This window comes from Aulonocara sp. 'chitande type north' Nkhata Bay, linkage group LG8 (genome assembly GCF_057382095.1).
Source record: "Aulonocara sp. 'chitande type north' Nkhata Bay isolate Kocher_YH1m ecotype deep benthic linkage group LG8, A_spYH_male_GT1.1, whole genome shotgun sequence".
Taxonomy (NCBI): Eukaryota; Metazoa; Chordata; class Actinopteri; order Cichliformes; family Cichlidae; genus Aulonocara; species Aulonocara sp. 'chitande type north' Nkhata Bay.
The window spans coordinates 18,039,150-18,063,082 of NC_141351.1; the positions used below are offsets into that span (position 1 = coordinate 18,039,150).

Genomic DNA, 23,933 nt, shown 5'->3' on the forward strand with positions numbered 1-23,933 from the left:
CAGAACAAAAGCAACGCGGTAAATAACACCGGCACTCTGCTGACCTGTTTGATCACTCTGCCAGTGACTCTGTGGATGCTAAAAACAAAGAGCCGTTTATGCCTCGGCTCTATTATTAGCACCAAAATGCTCCCCCCCTTATCTCCTCAATCCCGAATCCTTTGTCTTTACTTGTGCAAACAAAGATGTGAAGTGTATTTTGTTATGGATTAAACCACAGCTAATAGTTTTCAAGGTCCTGCTTTTCTGGAAGAATAAGTCCAAAAATACAAATGTTTTATTTGTGCAGTTCATGACAAAGAACCCGGCCAAGCGTCTGGGCTGCGTCGTGAGCCAGGGTGGCGAGGAGGCCATCAAGACCCACGCCTTCTTCAGAGAGATCGACTGGGTACTGTTGGAGCAGAGAAAAGTCAAACCACCCTTTAAACCCCGGATTGTAAGAGACACACACTCTGCACGAACTCACACAGGCCACAGTTTTACATGCAGCTATTTCACACATAAACCTTCAGTAATGCATCGTGTATTTGATACTAAACATTTTTCAAGGCTCAGTAGTTTTGTGAACTTGTGGATAGGTATCCGAATTATTATTCTTTAGTTTTAAATTTACTTGGAATGCTGAAAGACTATATACATGACATATACTGAGCAGGAACTACACCAGCAAACTAGCAAAATACTCAAAAAATACTAATTTATCATTCAGCCAAAATCTCAACTGTAGCAGAACGAAACATAAGCTGCAATGTTCAGGTAATATTCGCTAACATTACCTGGCAATGGCTAAACTAAAGAGAGCAGCACACAGCCAAAAAAAAAAATGCTTCTTTTTCTTAGTCCACCAGGTGGTGCTGTTGAGTTTTGGGTTTCATTTGGAAGTTGGTAAAACAAAGATGGAGGCCTGAGAGAAGTGCTGTGTGTTTAAATCAGAGATGTTGCCTTTTTTAACAAGAAAGGGACAAAGGAGATGGATTTGTAAGGAGTGTCATGTGAAAGTAAAATATTCTATGAATACTGTAAACATGAGGGCATATTTCATGCACTGCCATCCTCTCTGGTAATTCCTGCCTCTACTGCCGAGTTGGGGGACCTGTTCTTTGTACTTTGTTCTTTGTACCTGTACTTTGAGGTTTATTTTATCACCCCATTTGCAGTTAGTTGTTAAAAAGCTAATGTTAGCAAAGTATTTGAAACATTAGGGTAAGTGGGACCAGTCAAATAAGGTTTTAAAGCCCTGCGGTGGCTGTTATATTTTCACCACCATCTCTGCTGGTGTCAAGTTGCATCGTAGACTTTCATCTGGGATTGTTTTTTAATACTGTACGTCTCTTTTTGTCTCAAATATAAAATTCAACATCAACACCTTTATTACTATGCTGTCAAAAGTCTTCAGGTTAGCTTTCAGGAATTTTAAAGCCTAGAAAGCCTGAAGTTAAAGTAGGCATAAGCACGGAGATTGAAAAAGTATCTCAATTCGTTATGTTGAGTAATTCTCACAGTACCAGTCAAAGGTTTGGACACAGTCACCCATTCAGTTGTTTGCTGGCAGAATCGAAAAAGGGAAGTTCACATACTACGAGGTCAACTGAGAGTCATGACCTGCTTCCCCCTCCAGAATGGGCAGGCTTTAAGCGCACTCTGTCTCTGTCAATCATTCAAAAACAAGTAAATATGTGTTTTTAAAAAGTCTTTCGGTGTACTGAATTACTTTAATTTTAATATGTGTTTATTCATTTTGTTTGTGAAAGAAAGACTGTGCCATTTAGTCTCTAAAAGTAGCTTAAAAGGCTTGAAATCCCAATTTTGCTAATGCTAGATTTAAAAGGTTTGTGGCGTGTTAATTAAAGACCCCCTAAGAGAGCACCTTTCAAGGAACAGTAAGTCACAGTGGTCAGAAGGTGTCGCTGTCATGTAATTTTGAACGTTCTCTGACATCCTTCCCTCCGTCCGTGCCTTTGTGTGTGTGTTTTCGTGTGCATGCGTCTGCAGAAGACCAAACGAGATGTGAATAACTTCGACCAGGATTTCACCAAGGAGGACCCCGTGTTGACGCCCACGGACGAGGCCATTATCCGACAGATCAACCAGGAGGAGTTCAAGGACTTCTCCTACTGCGCCCCCGAGGAGACGCATACCTAACACATACACAAATACACACAGATCCAGCCACACTAAACTCGGTATGCACGCACTCACACATGCTGACACTCCATAGATCCATAAAATCCCTTTACAAATCACACACGCACACAAACACACACACACGGTCAGTCCTTTACTTTGAAGCTATTGGCTGTTGTTACTTTTGAGATATAATTTACTTGCATTGTGTTGTTGTTGTTGCCTGGGTTCATTATGAATATGAATATGAATTTAAATATGAATATGCACACGCTCTCACAAACAAACGCACGCACACATCGACACGCTCACGTGCGTACAAACACTACAATCCCAAGTTTTACGTGCCCTCGCGCACTCCTACAGTACAAGGTCACTGCACACGCTCAGACAAAACCAAACACACATACACACACCTACACTGCTTCTCTCCCCGGCACCTGTACACATGTGGACTGTGGGTGCTGGGTGCAGAGGCTTGTATATAGCCTGTGTTGAGTGGCTGTATCGTGCTGGTGTTGTCTGCTATTAAAGGAGCGTCGTGGCGCATGGACAAGCACCCTACCTGTGTTATTACTGTCCTTATTGTGGACCAGTTAGGGCCAAATCCCCTTTTGTGCAATACCCTGACTATCTATATATTTTATGGTTTGTTTGTTCATGTGCGCGTGTGTGTGTGTGTATGTGGTTTTTTTCTTCCTCAAAATGTGTTTTTTAAATTGTTTTTGTTGGATTATGGTATGACTGAAGTATTCACTCATTCTTTGTCCTTTGTGTACAAAGTGAATGTCGAGCTTACGAGTTACAGGCTATCGAACTAATTATGTCGAGCAGAGTGTTAGAGGCGGCCTGTGTAGCAGTGAAAAGCCCCATTTCCAGCTATTTCATCCGTCTGTTAGGTTCAGAGATTTGGTCTGCCCTTTTTGTGTGAATGTGGGCCTTTTTATTAATATTATTGTTATTATTATTATTATTATTGTGAATGTATATTTTCATGCGTGCGAATGTGTGAATTTCTTTTTTCCCCTTTTCTGTCTGTTTTTTAGCATTTCCATAGCAACCGTCAGTGTTTTCCCTTTCCTTGCACTCTATTTCAAAGCACCAATTCCCCTTTTCCACATCCAGCAGCTCTTTCAGCCAAAACCACACGCTTTATTTTTTCTGACTTTTGCTCTTTATGTTTTCAAGAATGGCTTTTTCTTTCTTATTGCTCTCTCTCGCTCGCTCTTTCTCTCTTTTTTATTCTAAATCGAATTATTATTATTATTATTGTAAAGTGTATCTGGAGAAATCCTTTGTGCATAATACTATAACTATACTATTATAGGTCTGTTACAGCCGGGTTGATAAGACGTGTTGAGAGCCAGCAGCTGAATTACCTCTCACTTCACACACACACACACACACACACACACACACACACACACACACACACACACACACACACACACACACACATACACAATAAGCACCAATACAGACTAGCTCCTTTTCCACCTCCCCCTTCTTCTCACTTTCTATTGTGCAGACACACACACACTAAACACAGAAGGACTGTTGCGTACTGTACAGTGATCTGAAGATGAGCTGGTTGCTCTCTGTGCAGTAGAGTTGATGTGTAGTGAAGCTTTGTGCACCTGGTCACACTATCTTACTCTGTGCCAAAATGTAGTGCAACAGCCGGGCTAGTCCTGTCTGGTCTGATTCCAATAAAACACTGAGCTGTCTACATCAATCCCAGACTACATTGTGTCTTTTTCTTATTGTTCTTTTCCCCTTCTTTGCTTTAATCGATTCTAACCTGCTGCTGTTCAGAGGCAAATCTGTGGGATGCTCAAAAGTTTATGTAAGAGAAGAAGAAGAGGGGAGGGAGGGTGGAGTGGAGGGAGGAGGAAAGAAGAGGGGAGGGAGATGCTTCTCATCAAGGCTGACCTATCATCACTTTTGGAGCCCTCTAGGTAATTTGCATGCCAAGGGGAGATGAGACTGTTTGGAATCCATTCAAGTCATCTGTGCAGCACTGTGGGTCTAATTGCCTGTCTGATGAACTAGTCTACCTGTGATGGTGCAAATTGCAGTGCAGAGATTCGCTGTTGTGCCGTGAACTCCTGCTGCCATCGCGCCTGCTTTCCTGAGCCGTCATTCACCATGCGAGACATCTGCGAGGCACGATGACAGCTGACAAGGAGAAGAGAAGGTAAAGCAGCGTGTTGCTTTGTTCATAGGGGCATTCATTTGGCAGCAATAAATCTTAATAGATCAAGTTTAAGTGAGTTGCCAGCTAACTGAGGTAAAGAAGTGAGGTCAAAGAGAGTGCTGTGGCCACTCTGGATGCCTCAGATCTTAACCACGGTGCACTGTTGACCTTCCACATCTCTTCATCAGTGGTGGGGGAACTATTAAAAAACAAAGACACTAAAAACTGCAAAAGATAGAATTCAAATACTTCAAGGTAAAGCTCTGGAATCAAATCTTTCAGTAGAAATGAGGCAATGTTAGCAGTAAAAACACTGAAGGTGAAGTAGGAATAAGCATGGAGATTGAAGAAGTGTCACATATTGAGAAATTCTCTAAACTCACACAGATTATGTCAAAAGTTCACAGTGTGATGAAGCTGAAACATGACTGTTTTTACAGTTCCTGTAAAGCTGAGGAACAATGTCACTTTATTTATTTATTTATTTTTCCTTACATCAGTTTGAACACAGAATCCAAGTCTGCAGAGTCACAACATTAGCAGGCAAAATGCAGAAAATGAACAATATTATCTTCCGATATCAAAGAGAGTACATTTTAAATAGTCTTTGAGAAAATGCACTTCATCCAGTATCATCTCACTTTTACTTTAGTGACTAAATGAGTGAGTTTTCTCTAGTTTATATGTATCTATGTTGTGTGCAGCATAGAGCATACTTGCAGTAAAATGGTGTTTATAAACTTACCTAACTTAATTTTAGGTAGTAAAATCTGATGTAAGTTTGATTGAGAGAAATTTAGTTCAGCCTTCTTTGCATTTCCTGACTTCTGCTTTCTGAAGAGCGATCAGCCGTGAGGCTGCTCGAAGGAGACGGCGAGTGGAGTCTGACGTGTTTGGGGATTTGTCTCGCCTCCTGCCGCTGCAGCCCTCCGTCAGAGCTCACCTGGACAAGCCCTCCGTCATTCGCCTGACCCTCAGCTACATACGCATGCACACACTGCTCAAAGGTAACAGCGCACATGTGAAGACATTTAACACTGGCCTCTGTGTGTGAGATACACTCAGAGCAAACTGAATCACAAGGAGAAAAACACCACTTGAAGTCAGTAAATATACGCATTTACATATTTATGGCACCATTTATGTACTCGGCACTGATATTAGTTTGCAGGCTTTAGAGAAAATATAGTGAAATATAGAGAAAACCTTCAAATGATGTAAATGCTTTGTTTCCTTCATTTCTCCCCCAAATAGCTCACAAAGTGTAGAGAACAAGCACAAAAATAGCTAAAACTGAAGTGTTAACAGTGCTGTTCAAAAATAATGCGTTTCATAATACAAACAGATTTCCATTAAGGTGATATCCATAAATAAATACATGCAATTGGGCTGTTTAAACTATTTAATTCTTGCTGAGGTGTGTCTGGCCTATTTATTTATCAATCCATTATCCTGCCAAGGATCCCAGGAGTCTTTGTGTTTGCTCTGCGCCTGTCTCACAACAGTCAATCCATCCGCTTTAAATTCAGCTTGTGTTTGGGTTAAATTTGACCTGTTTTGACATTTGATAGCAGCACAAATGCTTTAAATGTTTCTAAAGTGACCTGAAACACACAGAAAATGACTAACATGACTAACAGGTGCTAAAAATATTTTACAAATGGATTTTACATCAATTTCAGGGAATCCTGCAACTGTGCATGCCATGTCTATGTGTATTTCATATGGGACAGTAGTGACAGTTCAAGGTGGACCTCAACACAATTGTATATGGTGTTTCTCTACTCAGTTTTAGCATTTAAAGTGTTTTCTTCCTCCAAGCCTCATTCACACATTCATACACAAGCCTTTTATCGAAACCCAGTTGCCGTTAACCACACATTCACACACTCATATTCATACTCTGATGGAAGTATTAGGGGGAGCTCATAGCTCTACCACCTGACCCAAAGAAATCTGCTAACAGAGTAAGAGTAAAACAGCATAAGAGTGATCATATATGGAGCACATAAGGAAGAGCAGTCGTACAGGGGTCACAGGATCTGTTGACACAAACACAAGATCTGAAATTTTTCGGCATGGCGGTGGAGTGGTTAGTACAGTTGCCTCACAGTTCCTGGTTTAAATTTTCTGTGTGGAGTGTACGTGTGCTCTCTGGGCCTTCAGGGGTTTCCTTCAGTTTCCTTTTGGCCCGTCTCCTCGTCTCCTCCCACGGTTCAAAGACATCCATGTTAGGTTAACTGGTGATTCGAAACTGGTTGTGGATGTGAGGCAGAATAAAGTGCTTGAAATAGATGGAATAAGGCGGTGTATTAATGTGTGGTTAAAGTGTGAGTTGTAGCTAAAAGTGCTTTGTGTGGTCAGAAGAACTAAAAAAGCACAACACAAATGCAAGGACATCACGTGAGCACCCACAACGGAGCAAAATAATCTAAAAATAAACAAGTTAGAATTAAAGTCTGAAATCAGTCTGATTCGAGTTGAAACTATTTGAGATTATGAAGCTAACCAAGCTGCCAGTTCAGTGAGTGTGGAAAACACACGTGTGAGTCCCACATGCAAGATTTCCTACTGATGCTTTTAATGTGCAGACTAATCCTTTTTTTAAGCATTTTGTGTGTTTCAACTAACAATTAATCTCTAATTAACACTGATAATTATAAATGGCAGTTTTAATGATGTAAGAGTGAGGAAATGGTTAACAGCTGTAATGGTTATATAATAAAGCTCGACAGTTCACGTTCAGTAAAATACATTTAAATCATTATGGCTGTCTTAGGACATGAGGTTTGGTGATTACAGTGTTTTTTCTCTTTTTCTCTTACATCTAATAAATAGATTAATCCTCTATTTATTACCATCACAGAGACTATTTGTACAGAGTTGTAGTTCTGAGTCAAATCTTGGCTCCACACTTGGACATGAAATATGAGCAGTATGAAAGGGTTATGTAAGGCCATGTGCAAATTCATGTTTTCATCCCTTCATCCCAGAATATTGGGTTAATTCAACTTGATTTAATATTTTAATATTATTATTATTATGTGGTTTTCAGTGCCCCACTTCCAGTGGCTCAGTGTCCACAAACCACTACCATAACTTAACCCCAACACCAAGTCTTAGCACGGCAGATATTTAAATATGTGTGAAAAACCAAAATGATTTAGTCACTCTGAAAATCTAAAACTCAAGCTGGTTCTCACAGAGCAGAGAAGCACACCCGTTTTTGTTTTTGCTTTTGTTTTTGTTTTTGTCAAATTGTTTTTTCTTTTGTTTCCTGTGTGAGTTAATTTCACTCAGTCGTGCCGTTTAGATCATCAGTTCTCAAGAAAGCTAAAAACCACAATCTGTCAGTTCTGCACAGCCGTGTTGTGAGCAGACACCTTGGCCATCTCTTTAAAATTAGACACCTATAAAATTTGATGCTTTGCCGCACGTGCTGCATTTAGAAAACATCTGTCAATTGTATATACAAAAAATTAACAAGGGTTACACTATTCATAAAAAGGAACTGGACTAATAAAGACAAGTTAGGATAACAGGCTCGTGTAGTTTTTTCTGCTTACTTAAAAGGTTTTCAGATTAATACATTGTTAAAATGTGGAGATGCAAAAAAAAAGTGAAGAAAAAAAATTCAACGGGCTTGTGGGTTTTAGATTCAGATTGGTTTTAGAAAGAGGAAGTCTAAGATAACACAAGTACTAACAGCTGAAGCAAACACACAAAATGAAAAAGGAAACGCATCTTTTGTTATCCACTGAAAATGTAGACTAGAAAGCTTTGTCATATAAAAAACACTCTGTTTGTCTTAGAAAATGATGGGATAAATGCCGGGAGTAGGCACATGATAACATATCAGCAAGCGGTGGAAGGTGGAGATGAACAGAGCGGCTGTGACGGAGCACAGGACGAAGAGGAGAAAGACACAGAGGAATTCGAAGCCTCGCAGGAGACAAACATGTACCTGGGGATCTTGGAGGGATTTGTCATGGTCTTGTCCACTGAGGGAGACATGATCTTTCTGTCTGACAATGTCAGCAAGTACATGGGCCTGACTCAGGTAAATAAACCCACATATATTCTTACTATTCTTTTAAATAACCAGTAGGATTCAGGACTGAAATACTCTTCTATGTTTTCTCAAAGACTGAGTTGATGGGACACAACATTTTTGAATATACTCATCCCTGTGACCATGAAGAAATCAGAAGTAATCTGCGTCTAACAGCAGGTGGGTATTTGAACATCAAGGATATACGTTTTTCATATATGTTGGACACCATTTCAAAGCAAATATCTAATCAGCCAATCACACGGCAGCAACTCTGTGCATTTAGGCATGTAGATGTTGTCAAGGCGACCCACGGAAGTTCAAACTGAGCATTAAAACAGCAACTCAAATACCCACTCGTAGCATCCAAGACACGCAGAAGAGCATCTCTAAATCCACAACATGTTAATTTGAAGCAACTGGTTTACAGCAGCAGAAGACCACACTGGGTGCCACTTCTGCCGGACTCACCAAAATGGGACAAGGAAGATTATAAAAACATCACCTGCTCTGATGAGTGTCAGTTTCTGCTGCAACATTCACATGGTATGGTCATGATTTTGTGTAAACAACATTAAAGGATGGATCTATCCTGCCTTGAATCAACATTTCAGTCTGGTGGTGGACGTATAATAGTGCGGGGGATCTTTTCTCGTCACACTTTTGGCCCTTTATGACCCACTGAACCAAATGACGCACTTTAAACACCAGAGCCTATCTGACTATTTCCATTGAGCATGTACTGATGACAGGTTCTTGTCTCAAAGCTCAAATCATCTCAAGCTGGTTTCCTGAACATGAAAATGAGTTCACTGTACTCAAATAGTCTCGACAGTCACCACATCTCTTCAATGGAATGGGAGATTCCCATCATTGATGCGTAGCTGATAAACCGGCAACTAAAGAAGTTCTGAAGCCATAAAGGTGGTTTAGCATATTGTACCTAACAAAGTGTCCAGGGAGTATATAATCATACAGCTTTGTCCATGTGGCTAAATTAATTACTTATTTTTAGAGGAAGTTTGGTACGGTGAGAAGAGGGACTTTGTCATGAGGATAAAAAGTGCTCTGACTCACAGAGGAAGAACCGCCAACCTCAAGTCGGCTACTTGGAAGGTTCGTGAGAAACAGTATCGCTTAAAATATCTTTTTTAAAAATGGCCCCCTGGTCTACATCATGATGATTTTTTATCACACCTCCCATTTCCAACTCTGTGAGTTCAGGTTCTGCACTGTCAGGGCCGAGCAAAGGTGTGCGTGGACCCGTCTGCAGTTTCCTGTCTGCTCCTGACCTGTCGGCCTCTGCCTCTCTCACACACCCTGCTCAGCAGATACACCTTCACCAGCCAGCACAGCATGGACATGAGGTTTACCTATTGTGACCAGAGGTGTGTACATGCATTCAACCAAAGGTGGAATTTGTTGTTTATTAAAAGGATTGTCTTTTTGTAATTACTCTTCAACTAGTAGCTTAGATTAATTAGTGCTTGTGAATAAGCGGAAATAAGTAACAACGGGAAAAAAACCCCAACAAAAAACCCCCCATGCAGAAGCATTTTTAACCACCATATATATTACTTTAATACATTTAAAATGAATGCAGGATGTTAAGTTGAAAAACAGGAACATGTCTGGTAATCTTATTATGCAGTGCTGGATATTATGAAATTACATTTTTTCAAAAAGGGACAATTTTCGAAGCCAATTCAGCGCCAATTTTGTTTAAAAACTGTGCTGCATTAAGTGTTCTATCTGAACCCTCAGCCAAGAAAGCTCAACCAAAAAATCGGCTACACTATACAGTTCAAACATTAAAGTAGAAATCATTGAAACAAGTTTCATTATGATTCTGGTTAGAAAATCCTGATATGTCATAGTTATAGCAGATTGGTAGTTAATAACCTTCAGTGTAACACATTTCAGGGCCTGACCTATGTTTATATAAACAACTCTGTGGTTATAATGCAAACCCTTGCCAGCTGAGAATGAGTGCACAGCATAATGTGTGACTGTATGAAAACTGTGCAGTTGTTTGTAAAGGCAACAGTGACTGGTTTATTAACATGATTTTAATCCTCAGTGTTGCTGACTTGCAAAATAAAATCATTTTGCCTCGTGTGTGTTTCTGTGTGTGCAGAGTGACTTCTCTTTTGGGCTACAGACCTGAGGAGCTGCTGGGCCGCTCCATCTATGATCTCTGTCACGCACTGGACACAAGCTGTTTGAACAAAAATCATCTAAACCGTAAGCACTGACACACAGACACAGACGTGCACGCGCACACACTACACTCCTATAAATACTTAATTAACTAACTTAACGTATTTCCCCGCAGTGTGTCTGAAGAACCAGTCAGTCAGCGGTCAGTACAGGATGCTGGTGAAAGGTGGAGGTTACGTCTGGGTGGAGAGTCACAGTGCTGTCATCCCCAGCGTCCGACCCTCCAGGTCCAGACCTGGCATCCCCCAGCCGCTCTGCATCCTCAGCGTTACCTACGTCCTCAGGTGTGTGCATTATTTTTGAAACCGCTTTGATTTAGCATGGCCATCACAGTAAACATGTTATTGGCTTTATTTCTAACCAGATTGGTAGCTCCATTGTCACCTCCTGACCCAGGACCAGGCCCTATCTCTTAACCCAAATCAATTTTAAGAATCATTTCTGGTGGTTTACCCAGACTACAGTGATGCATTAACTTCCAACATGCGACTCTGACAATAAACGATCCTTTCAGTGATTAATGGTCAACCAATTTCAACCAGTCCACAAAAATGCCTACCACAGGTCTTTATAACATCCAGGGTGTTTGCACAACCTGGAGCACTGATGTCCCAAATGGAAACGTGCTAATGGGAAAGGGATTAAAAAAGGTGTTTGCAGGTAGATTTGTACGCCATAGCATCTATTATTTGTGAAGGGGAGAATATGAATCGAATAACTTAAAGCAACATATTATTATCTTTGAGGCTGTAACTAAGGATGATAAGTTATTGAAAATTAATTTGTTGATTATGTCTTAATAGAGAAATGTAGTATGATGACCTGTAGGGTTCCTCAGTAGTCTGGGCCTGGACCTCCTGTTTTCTTTATACATGTTACCCCTGAGGCATGTCATCCACAGCAATGGTGTGAGTTTTCCTTTTTATGCAGATGACACACAGATGCGCGTCTATTTTAACCTCAGTGACATTCTCTTAAAATCAAATCATTGAGTGACTGCATCCAATATATTAAATGCTGGATGATACAGAAGTTCTTGGAACAAAATATGGATAATTAAAACTGAAGTAATTGTTACTGGCCCCAGTGAATCTGACACGCTCACATGGACGCACCTGAACTCCGTGTCTGTAAAGTTGGGCCAGTACTGTAAAATCTTTGGCATCAGCTTTAACAACCAGGTCACACTGAATAACTTTTCAGTTCAGTTTTTCAGTCTCGTTAAAGTAGCTTAGGAAACTTATCAGCTCAGTTTTATTCAAAGGAAATCTAGAGAAAATCGCACATTTCTGGGTTGGATAAGTAAAACTCATACGCAAACTATTGCTGATTAGAACTGAAACTTCTTACTAAAATAAAAAAAACAACACATCACTCCCGTTCCGGCTTCACTTCACTGGTTAACTGTTAATTTTAGAACTGATGTTGTTGTTGAATTTTAAGGCCAGCTGGCATCTGACATATTTGCCTGGTTTAAAGCTGCTGGGCAACCCACAATCATCGGTTGAGAGTCAATGGTGATCTGGCTTTTTCTGTTAGGAGATCCATTCTTTGAGACAATCTTTCTTTGAGATAAGCTGTTTTTTTTCTCCATCTTGTCTCCCAAAGCACTTGGGAACTTTCTTTTAAAGAAATTCATAAAATATAAAATATCTCCTTTGCAAAAACTCAGATAAAAGTGAAAACTCTGAAGGTAGAATGTTTTTTTGTCGTTGCTGTTTTAATACAACTCAGAGTGCTGTTATTTACAGATGTTTAATATTGTGTGCATGTGTGTGTCACAGTGGTGTGGAGCAGCCATCTCTGCAGCTCTCCCTGGACCAGACTATCCACAGATATTTGAATTGAAATCGAGATCTGAAGAGATGTCTGCGAAACCCTCCGTCCTTCTGGGAGCCCTCATCGATTATTTCTATTAATCAAATTTCATAAAATTTTTGACTTTTAAAATCAGAGTGGCTGACTCTGTGTCTTGATGCAGATTATTGTATGCATTATTTGATGAAGAGTGTTTGGATTTAGACTGTTGTTTGTTAATTACATCCACAAACTTGTAAAAGGATGTTTTGTTAGTTCAGGTAGATATGTTGTTGTATTTGGAGTTTTTCCCTTCACAGTTTCTGTCTTACACTTTTGCAGAATTACTGCAGTATGACAGCTTCTCATTCTCTAAAACAAAAAACTGAAAGCCTAGGTGTAGACTGTGGTTGATAGTCAGTTGACGGGGTGTTCTGAGAGTTCAAATATGTTGATGAAAGCAGGCAGTTTGACTTTTTCTTGACCTCCCTGGGCCTGACCTTACTTCCTTTGGGGTTTCCTTCTGAGCCACCTGACACGTGGGGTGACATCTGACTGCCAGCCATAATGCAGCGCGCACACAGACACACAGACATGCACATACACACACATACAGGCTATATAGAGAGAGATACGCATTGTGCTGATGTGGAGATGTGAGTAGACGCAAGTCAAAGCCACAGCTTCCTGAATAGAAACACACGATAGGAAAGTTCTCATGGGAACTCTGTCAACTTTTAACCTCTTGGCCTCTAAATGCACGCAACACACACACACACACACACACACACACACACACACACACACACACACACACACACACACACACACACACACACACCAGGCTGTTTCGAGTTTCAGTTCAGTTAGTTTTACTACTATTGAATCAAAGTGAATCAAAACATTCACTGTAAATGAAAACAGTCCGAAAATTTACAAAAAACACATGATGAATATAGTTTTGTTAATAAGAAAATTATGAAAACCCCAAATTATTTCTCTGTGTCCGCTGTTCACAAACATATGTTGTTATACCAACATAGCACCTGCTGAATGAGCATGCTCTTCAGCTCCTCCTTTGCATCTCTGCTGTAACTGTGATCCAGGAAGCACTGATGTGGTTATTCACGGTGTCTAGACTTCTCTGGTAAAACATAACTGTGCTGAAAGTCGTTTTAGCCACCATAGTTATATATAAAACTAGTGTTTCACTGACTTTATTTCAGCATATGTTGAACCCTTTGAAGTTATAATGCTTTGTTACGCATCAAACCATTGTTTCTCAACATTTTTTAGCGATGTACCCTGAGCTTAAAATACTTTTTCCACCAAGTGCAACCTCAAACCAAAAACAGAAAAGAAAAAAATGTGAGAGATGAAAAAGAACCCCCATAACTGCGTATAACATTAGATTAACAAGAAGATGATATCATAGGTGTACAATCGGAGTCTCTCTGCTAAGTTGTGCTTAAATTGAATGACAAACATGGGCTGTTTTTTCACCAAGGATCTTAGTCATCTGTAAACAAATGTCAGTTGCTTTCACCTTTTGTGAGGCTTAACGGCCGTTGACTTTGTCATAACATTGGAAACAGAACTTTCCAGACTTATTTTTCATTAAACTTACAATTTATTTCATAACTTGGGGGAACTTGAAAGCAAAAACTGACATAATCGAGACTATCTCAAAAATGATGCTCTTATTTGGGGAAAACTCAGCAAAGGACATTGGCTGTCTCAGTGTTGGAAGAAGATGCAGTCTCCCAGCATATTCATCTATGATGCTAAAAGAATCAAGTGCCTCCAGTGCTGATAGCCTAAAGGGAAAAAGGTGGCACATACACGAAAATGGTTCTGATTAAGCACGTTTGTTGACATGACCAGAATAAATTTAGATTTTACAACTTTTTCCTGTAGTTTTGTTCAAGTTCTGCCCATTTAGCTTTGGGTAATTAGCACTGGAAAATACTGGCTCCAACTGATAACTCTGGTCATTAGATTTTTTTTTTTAATGGAAGGTTTCTTTGCAAAGGTAGTTCTTGTTAAATCTGGGAAAGTAAAAACAAGGAAATGTAAAAGTCAAACGCTGTCTGCGAGTTGGAATTTGCTAATTCATTCAGTATGTGGAGTAAAAGCTCTTGTTACAAAACAAACAAACAAAATAACAGCTTGTCATTTTTTTAGAGCTTTGTCACTAAGTGGTATGACAGAATAACAGAAACAGAATAAACAGAAACACAATATCACAGCAGATGTGAAGGTAAAATTATTAATCAAGCAAATATTTAATGTTTTAACTAATCTTATCTCATTGTCCCACTATCCAAACATATGAAACCAAATTTATGTTTTAATGTTATTTGTACATTTTCTTTCACATTTTCTTGGCTCAGGAAGCTCATTGCAGTTTCAAAGTAGAAGGCCTGCAATGATTTGCATTCTCATCCTCACACTGATGCAGTGACACCAGAATGTGGGAACAATGTTTGCACCATCTAGTGTTGAATGCTAGTCACTGAAGCAAACCCAGTCGCAGTGTTAGTTGAAACTTTCATCAGTCTTTTTAGTTTTGGCTACAGCTTAATGTTCTGCATGGATCAAAACCATCTCATGTGACTTGTGATTCTGGAAAGCATCCAACAACAATAGTTTTTATTTACGTGCTCATAAAAAGCACAATAAAAAAAACATTCATATTACTTTTAATGTGTATTTACCTTTTTACTATCCGAAACTTATGGATAGATTTAATGAAAGAGTCACCAGAGGTAGAGCTTTTCTGGATTCTTGAAGAGAATCTGAGAGGATTATTTTGCTAAATTGTACATTTCTTATCATAACTACAGTGGCCCTGAGAGGTCTTTTAAGCATGTCACAGCGAAATCCTTCACGTTTTAGTTTTTGACACTTCCGCAGCTTTTCTGCCACATTATTGTTTCCCTTAAATCACTTCTGTTGTGCATTTTTCCAAGTGATTAAGTTGCATTGCGTTCGACCTCCCAGGGCTACTATACATGTCTTTACAAAGACCTTTCAAATATACAGTAATACGAAAGATATCTGACGTTTTCTTTAGCTTATTAGACTAATAAATCACAAATTAATCCCACTCCAGAAAATCTTTGAATCCATTGAGTACATTTTGCATGGAACATAACTACCTGTTCGCAATGCAAAAAGTGTTTCTTCATATGCTATTATGTGTAAAGACCCTCAGGTTATCAACTTCCTGAAACAAGTTGTTTTTGTTCTCTTCTGACTGAGAACAAACAGGTCTGAATAGCAGGTGGGCGGACCCCCCTGTGCTTACAGTGCTTGAAATGACCATATTAAGAATATCTGCTCTCAGTGACATCATAAAAATCCAAGAGCCCTCAGAGTTGTCTGAATCCTGAGCCTTAGACTCACAGACGTTAATTGTAAATCTTACTATTATTATTGTTATTATTAATTAGGTTTTGGCCATCCACCTTTTTTAAAAGCATGTATACAGAAACCAATGAAAAGTGAAATAGGCCAACTTAAAAACAAATTAAAGGGAATTGAAGATCAGTAACATTAATAACCAATATAAGTCCATATTTATAAATATTGATTCTTTAATGAAGGATATCATAACATACGCAGCAATCACAACATCATGACATAACACCATAATCAAAGAAAACATGGGGAAATAATATTTTGTAATCTTTTTCAACATGCTATAGTTCATCAGATTTATTAGGTGTACTGTAACCATATTGGTTGTCAAGGTGACCCAGATGACCGTTGCTGCCTTGCACATTGCTTCAGAGCCCTGTTCACTGCGGTTTCACCAAGTGTTCAGCCACACAGAGTGGAGATAAGAGGTGGAGGAGGCAGAGTCCAGTTTCGTCAGATCCCATTTTACATTCTAGTTTCACAACGTTCTCACGCAGGAAGGCAGGAAGACCAGGTTTAAACTCATATGTGCTTCCTGGGAGAGCAACACATGAGTCCTCTGGGTCTAGCCCTGTTTACGTCAAGCCCCCATTACCTTTTCCTACCCTCTTCTCCTCCCCCGACACACCCCTATGGTTGGGTGAGTGTTGTCAGGCCCTCAGCCAATGACATTACAGCGAATACCCTTTGAACAAGCCACGATAAATCAATCTGTGTCACTGGAGGGAGGAAAACAGGCAGAGGGAAGGATCTTAAAGATAAACTGGAAAGCATTGCTATAGTGATGAGAAAGAACTTTGCACTAATATCCTAATGAAATGAAGACCTACAGTTTCATGTAACTGTTAGTAATTATTTTATTGTGGAATTATAAAAACATATCTAGATGGAAAAGTGCGTGAAAACAGATATGAATGAAAGTGACCTCTGGTGGTCTGTTCAAAGTTCTCGGACTGATTTCGGTTTTACGTGTCAGCCAAAGAACAGGATTCACTGCCAAAGAAATAACCAGTGTTGGGTAAGTTACTTTAAAATAGTAACTTAGTTACATTACTAGTTACTTCTCTCAAAAGTAACTCAGTTACTTCAAGTTACTCGTTACTTTCAAAGTAACTAGTTACTAGGGAAAGTAACTTTGGTTTTACTCAGAATTCTCTTGTTAATGTGTTTCTTCCATAACTTTGCCAGTCTTCTAGCTTGCTTACTTGCCACAAGTGCACTGTGCCACCTACCAATAGAAAGGATATGATAACGTGCATATTTCCACGAGAGAAATCCCACGCCTGGACCGTCATTGACTGCTGCCATGATTCTAGCCTACGTCACAGAGTCATGTGCGCCTTTTACATCCAACACAAAAACTGCAGTCGTGGTGCTTTCGATTGTACTCAGAACTCAGAAATTCTGCCTTCTGAATAGGAAGATGTAGGCAACACCAGACTGCAGATGAGCTGCATACAGGGCTGGACTGGGAAAAAAAATTGGCCCGGGCATTTTGACTAGAAACTGGCCCACCATTATAGGAAAAATCATAAAGCCTTTGAATGAAAACAAACACTGTTGTGACAGTGATGTTCACTGTTTTGATGGTATATATGCATCAATCTATCAATCGTTTGTTGTAAGATTCAGATAATTATTTTTTAAAAGCTAGACATTTTAAATGAGAATAAGAAAGTAAAGTATTTCTTTGTGCCCCCCATTCCCTGTTAATGCCCTACATGCCCCCTTGGCCACACTTTGCTAGATCCGCACCTGCACAGTTACCAGCTGTCAGCTACCTAAAAAAGGATCCTGGGGTTATTTGTCTCTCAGAAACAGTTCATAACTTCCCTTCAACTCATTCATGTCACCTAAAAGGTAAACCTGTTTCTCCATCACCTGCTCAGCTCTGATGATCCAGTAAGGACATCTCCTGGTTTCATCTTCATGTTTCCCTCTCACCAGATAACCAAACCAATATCATAACCAGCAGCTTTTTTTTTTTTACAGCTGTGGCTCCAGCAAACATCAGCTGATACTAGAAATTAATATTAAATAAATTCTAACAACAGCTGATCAAGCTTAAACGTGCTGCTGTTGTTTAGCGCGACATCCGCTGGTTTCCTCTTTCGGCGCAAAGTGGGCGATAAACAAACAAGAGAGAAAAGCCGATCAGCTGATCATTGATCAGTTTCATGATTGAAGTAGAAACGGGAGAGGGAGGGGGGAGAATGAGAGAAGAAGAGGCAGCTGTGCAGCGTAAAGACACAGAATAACTCCAGCTTTGTGCCTTTTTCATTGTAGCTGAATTACGGGACAAACTGTTCCTTTTCACCTCAATAAGAAACGCGTAATATTTTCTCTGAATACCAGACGGGACGGTTGGCAACTCTAATAACTTATGAACAAAATAAAGTTCAACATCATTAACTTCATAGCACCACCCAGCTGTATAGAAACTCCGTCATGCTAGCTAGCACGCAGTACGGAAAAAGTCAGAATAACGAAAATAAACTCCACCTAAGCTTGGTTCATATCTGACCCAGAGAGACTGCAGGTCATAACTTCTTACCTGAAGTTCAGTTCACACTTGGACCGGCGGCCGCCTCGGGTCTCTTTTCCTTCTGCGTCCCTTTTCCTTCATCCACCTGCTGGCCTCCACCACTTGCTAATGTTACTGAATCTGTGGAAACTCCGCGATGCCACCACACGAAGTAACGAGTAACGACCCTATCTAAATCCCAGTAACGAGTAACGCGTTCCTGATTTTGGCATAATAACTAGTTACCGTGCTCGTTACCACAATAATAACGTAGTTACTGTAACGCGTTACTTAATAACGCGTTAGTCCCAACACTGGAAATAACCACGACTTCCTTACATTTTGCATTTATATGTTTTGCTTAGTTGGTTAGAAAATGAAGAAACTTGTATCTTAAATCTCACAACGCAGTCTTATGCGGTGATGACAACTGTGTGCTTAATGGAAGAAACTGTCTGCAAGTTGGAATTTGCTACTTCATTCAGTATGTGGAGTAAAAGCTCTTGTTACAAAACAAACAAACAAAATAACAGCTTGTCATTTTTTCAAAGATTTGTTACTGTGTTACATGACAGTTGTGCATGGACAGGAAAGTTGGGAGAGAAGAACTATGTATATGTCACACTGTGGTTAAATGGTGAGTAGGTTTGCAATCTGTCTAATCAACAGATATTGCCTGAGAATTTATATGTCTGATTTTTCAGGCTTATGATGCGGCAACATGTATTACTTCAGTTATCATCTGTTTGTGTAAGATCTAAGATGTGTTTCTTATTGTTCTTGTTGGTCACAGTCATGTGACCTGTCACAGGTGATTTAAGATGTGTTTTACTGTCTGAAGAAGAGCAAGTATGCTCAAAATGTTACAAGGTGCTAGAGGCGATAAATAAGCTAATTTGAGACGTGCCCCGTATGATGGTGAGAATGTGCCTGGATTTTTTTTTTATCCTGTTTTAGAGGGTAAAGGGAAGACAGCAAATGGCCTGAGCCAGATTCACATTATGTATTTTTATTATTTAGTTCCAAGGTACAGCACTTTGCATCATCTGTGGTGGTTTTAAAGTGCTTTATAAATAAAGATGCTGATGAATTACTCAAACCAACCTGTTTGACACCCAACAACCATGTCGTGTTCTAACTCACTTAAATCCCATTTCTTCCCAATCAGATGCTTGGTTTGAATTTACTATCATGTGACTTGCTGATTTGCATTTTGTATCTTTAAATTTGATGATGTGGAAGATCTTGCTCTTCTCTTTTCATTTTTTTCTGTACCTGAATGGGATTGAATACATCCACAATCCTTTAGCTTCAGTTGTATATACAGCTTAAGATTATCTTTACTGCTGTTTTCTTATCTAACAAAATGGAGACAGAGAGCAAGCATGAGTGTTCAGCCTAGGGTATGACCTTTCTCTCCTGCCTGTCGTACAAAACTAAAATCCAGCCTCATTCCAGCTTGATGTTTGTGTTACCCTTACCATTCGATAAAGCTGTACCACAAAAACAGAACAATAGAAGGATAACGACTACTGGATGAGTGATTACTCTCGATTATATTTTCTAAATGACAACAGAGTGACAGTACCAGAAACTGAAAGCATTCAGATTTGAAGCCTGATCAACCTCATATGTATTTGGACATATGTTGCAAAATTAACTACTATTCAATATGCTTTTCATATTCTGTCTCCTCTGTTTAAGCATATGGATGAACATTTGCACATGCACGCAGAAAGTGAATCTAATCTTATCTTATGTGCAGAGTCCACATGTGTAAGCACAGGTCGTTCAGACAAGCTCAGCACTGGTTCTTTGTAGAGTAGCGGATCATTTACACACACATATGTTTGTGTGTATGCGTGTAATTATGTCAGCATGTTAGGAAAGGTCGTCACGCTATCTTGGTTGTGCTTTATCAATGGGAGTGAATCGAGTGTCATGTTTAACGAGTAAAAGTGTGGAGCATTAGCATTTTTATAAATTTATGTTGATATAATGGCTACTGCTGTGAAGTGAGACAGAGATTTACAGCAGATATATCTCTAAATCGCACTCCATTGGGTCTGACTGTTTTTTATGTTTTATGCATAAAATACCAGAAAAAGCTTCGCTGATCGGAAGATCAGCAGGTTGTTCCTGTGATACCCCCCTGCCCTTCTGCTGACTCAAGAGACAACTTGAGCAACCTGGTAGTGACGTCAAACTCTGTGGAGGACACCAGGACACCAGGACAGCCTCACCTCCACAGACACACACAAATTAAGTACTATTTAAAAATACAACAGATCCTTTGTACTCCTTTTGTTCATAGGTCCATAAATTTTCAACCCACTCAAAATTTGTATTAGAAAAGAACAGAAGAGTAATTTTGGAAAATTATTACATGTATCTGTTTAGAGTAGAGTTTGCATGTTGTCCCTTTGCCTGCATGGGTTTCCTCTGAATGCTTTTGAATACATCCTCTCACAGACCAGAGACATGCTTGTGATTCTAACTTGGCCATGGATGTAAGTATGTAACAGAGTGCTGAATGGTTAAAATTTGACACGTCTAAAGCGCTCTGAGTGGTCATAAGAGTAGATAAGCAGTATAAATCTCAGTGCATTACATTAACTTACACATTTAAGGACTAAGCACATGGTAAAATATGAATAAATAGTGGAAAATGGAGAAGATTGGAGCATTTTATGTGGGGGATGGGATTAAGAGGAAAATTCAAGTCCTCGGAGGAGACAAACATGTACCTGGGGATCCCGGAGGGATTCGTGATGAATTTGCGACCTAATGTCATTCACACATGTGCAAACCACGAGTTCCCAAAATTATGACTTTAACCACAAACAGCTGCACAGATAAACTTGCAGGAACAGCATTCATGCATAGACAGATCACAAATAAAAGGTGGGCGTTTTGCTTGTAGAATGACATTTGTAGGGACGACGGCGTATCAACAAAACTGCTAGGTCTACAGGTGCTATATTATTAGGTTTTAGTTTAGTTTTTTTCCTGTATCAGCTCTTGAAATCCAGTGTTGAAACTGTCAAAAACCAATCATTTGCTGTCAAAACTGCAAATTTTAAGCTTTTATTCTCAGCACGCTGGTGAATCTCACCTGAATGTCTCAGTTTGCAATGTTGCTCTACCTCTTTGGTCAAGATTAATAACTAAATTTCTGGTGGTCCTCCAGCAATTTAGTGCCACTAAACATGGGCTTATGCTGACTTCCAGTCGAGCAAGAGGACAACATGAACCAGGAGTCCTATTATAGCTTTGTCAAGGGAGGGCAAGGTGTGGATGCATCGCATTTAATGTCTGGTGGCACGAATTAGGCCATATCTATAAACCTTAGCTTTGCTTTATGTTCTTTCTTTATATATTTCTTGGGCTTACAGCCTTTGTTGTGAGACAACAGCGGTGAGAAGACAGGAAAGCTGGTGAGAGAGAAAAAGGGGGGAAATTTTAACCAGGCTATTTAAACATGTTTATGTTTTTGATTTAAACAAAGGCTATGTCATAATGCCATATTGCAAAGGCAATATGGCATTATGACATACTGGCCACCTGTTAAACCTAGTGAGCCAGACTTTCACTCTGTTTTGTATTATTTCTTACTCTGAAATGAAAGCATGCTAAATATGAAAACAAACAGAAGTGATAAATTGGCTTTAGTTTCTTTTTCACATTATTCAACTGAATCTGACAATAATTATTTGTGCTAACTGTCACAAACTGGAAATGACCAGATCACTTCCCTCATTAATTATTGATGCCTGTGACTGAGGTTAATGACTGATTCAGGCACAATGGGCCTTTTGAATATCTCGCGTCTGACTCACCCTCTCGCTTCTCTCATGGCTGCGTGTCGCTCGCCCAGCAGATCAGGGAACTGCTGATGACAGCAGACGAGGCAGAGAGATCCTTTGATCAAACCACAAAGTACAAAACTATATCACTGTGGCCCCTGAACAAAAGCTAATGAATGACCAGGCTGGTGCTTGTCGTGTAGCTGCAAGCTTGCTGTCAAGATTAATGTCTTGAGGTTTTACTTAGAAGGGAAGAAAAACAAACAAACAACAAAGACTCATTCATAATTTGAACCATAAACAAGAAATAAACTTGTTTACTTGTTACCTAAATGGGCTTCAAATATTACAGCTTCCTCCAGCCTAACATGAATTTATTACAGAAACTAATGGAGTTGCAATATGGCATTTCAGATCTTTAAATCTCTGCAGTCTTCGTATCTGAATCGTTCCTGACAGAAATATTTAATTCTGCGTTCTTCTTAACCTTAAAGTGGAGTGGTGGGGTCATTTATGACATATTCATATACTGTTGTAATATTTTTTGATTCTAACAGTGCTGTCAGTCTACGTCTTCTACAACCTTTCAGGGTTTGTTACAAATTGTTTTGGGTTTTTTTTTCAATATATAAGATTTGATTCAATTGTAATTTTGCACTTATAATCACTACATTGTAACATTTTGAAGGTAACCATGGCTGAAAGTCCTATAACCAGGTTCAGAAATATGTTGAAATGCATGCAGGACAGGCTGTGGACAAACTTGCTGTTATCAGTGACTTTTGGAAAAGATTTGTTGCCGTTACACAAATACTATAACCCCAGCACTGATCTTTGTGTAAGATAAACAGTTGCAGACTGGTGCAGTTTAGTTGTATCTCTTCTAAATCAGCCGCAGCAGAAAAATCTGGGAGAACTGTGATAGCAAAAAAAACAAAAACATAATTAAATACATGTAAACATTTTAAAATATCTGTACTAGTCATTCTATAATAATACTCCAATTCATTTAATAACATAATAATATACACATAATAATCGGTATCAAGACATCACTTTAGAACTGATTTCCAGTCTTACTGCTCACTCTTTGTGGTCTCTTACCATGTTAAATACATCCCCTGAGTAATACATAAGGCTGCTGAGATTCCCAGGCAGAAGTAGATGCCTTTTACCAATCAGAAGAAACCAGGATGGAAGAGTCAGTGCCGCTCCTTAAAACACACGCTCAGCTGCTGTAGTTTTATACAACATTTGGTTTTCTTTCTATGGTTTATCCAGCACCGACCTGAGGCATAAGCAAACTAAACAGCTGCTTGGAGGCTCTAGAGCACTTGAAATGTCACACAAGAAGGTTTGATGATAACTGAGAAGAATACAGTGTTATTGAACTAGGAAAGGGAGGAGGAAATGTTGAGATCCTTAGATAGATGGAAATTTTAAAAAAGAGGAAGAGAAGAGGAGCAAAAGTGTGTAGGTGTTGGTAGGTCTTCCTGATTTCTCAGGTTTTTGCATATTTGTCACACTTACATGTTTTACATCATTAAAAAAAGACAAAGATAAACAGTGTAAATACAAACGCTGTTTTTATAGGATGATTTCATTTGTGAAGCAAAAAAGCCACCCAAACCTAGCTGGCTCTATGTGGAAAAACTAATTACCCTGTACACCTAATAACTGGTTGTGCCAACCTCAGCAGCAAGAACTGCAATAAAGTGTTTGAGATAACCAGTTACAACCCAAATGCACTTGAGCTTCAGACTGGCCATTCTCCTTCTAGGAAAGGGCAGA

The 23,933-nt window shown here is 39.4% G+C and overlaps 2 protein-coding genes across 2 annotated transcripts in view; both read left to right on the forward strand.

Moving 5' to 3' along the window:
* The window catches only part of LOC147323583 (protein kinase C epsilon type-like), a 55,150-nt gene extending 51,291 nt beyond the window's left edge, over positions 1-3,859 (forward strand). Inside the window, exons 14-15 of the mRNA XM_086304014.1 lie at positions 290-436; positions 1,993-3,859. Coding sequence (XP_086160140.1) covers positions 290-436; positions 1,993-2,142 — 297 coding nt within the window. The 3' untranslated portion in view covers positions 2,143-3,859. The remainder of the gene's footprint in view (positions 1-289; positions 437-1,992) is intronic.
* A 190-nt stretch (positions 3,860-4,049) lies between these two features.
* Positions 4,050-14,858, forward strand: LOC147323584 (endothelial PAS domain-containing protein 1-like). The gene is made up of 9 exons (XM_086304015.1): positions 4,050-4,321; positions 5,162-5,328; positions 8,134-8,381; positions 8,468-8,552; positions 9,388-9,488; positions 9,597-9,760; positions 10,510-10,616; positions 10,708-10,876; positions 12,377-14,858. The coding sequence occupies exons 1-9, from the start codon at positions 4,296-4,298 to the stop codon at positions 12,438-12,440; spliced, it is 1,131 nt and encodes a 376-aa protein (XP_086160141.1). The 5' UTR covers positions 4,050-4,295; the 3' UTR covers positions 12,441-14,858.
* Positions 14,859-23,933: the final 9,075 nt, after the last annotated feature.

Bases quoted from the DNA above. Each gene is read 5' to 3' on its own strand.
- LOC147323584 (XM_086304015.1), top strand. From the start codon at position 4,296: ATGACAGCTGACAAGGAGAAGAGAAG. The intron at 5,329-8,133 runs GTAACAGCGCAC...TGTTTGTCTTAG, and splicing joins CATGCACACACTGCTCAAAG to AAAATGATGGGATAAATGCC. The intron at 9,489-9,596 runs GTTCGTGAGAAA...CTGTGAGTTCAG, and splicing joins TCAAGTCGGCTACTTGGAAG to GTTCTGCACTGTCAGGGCCG.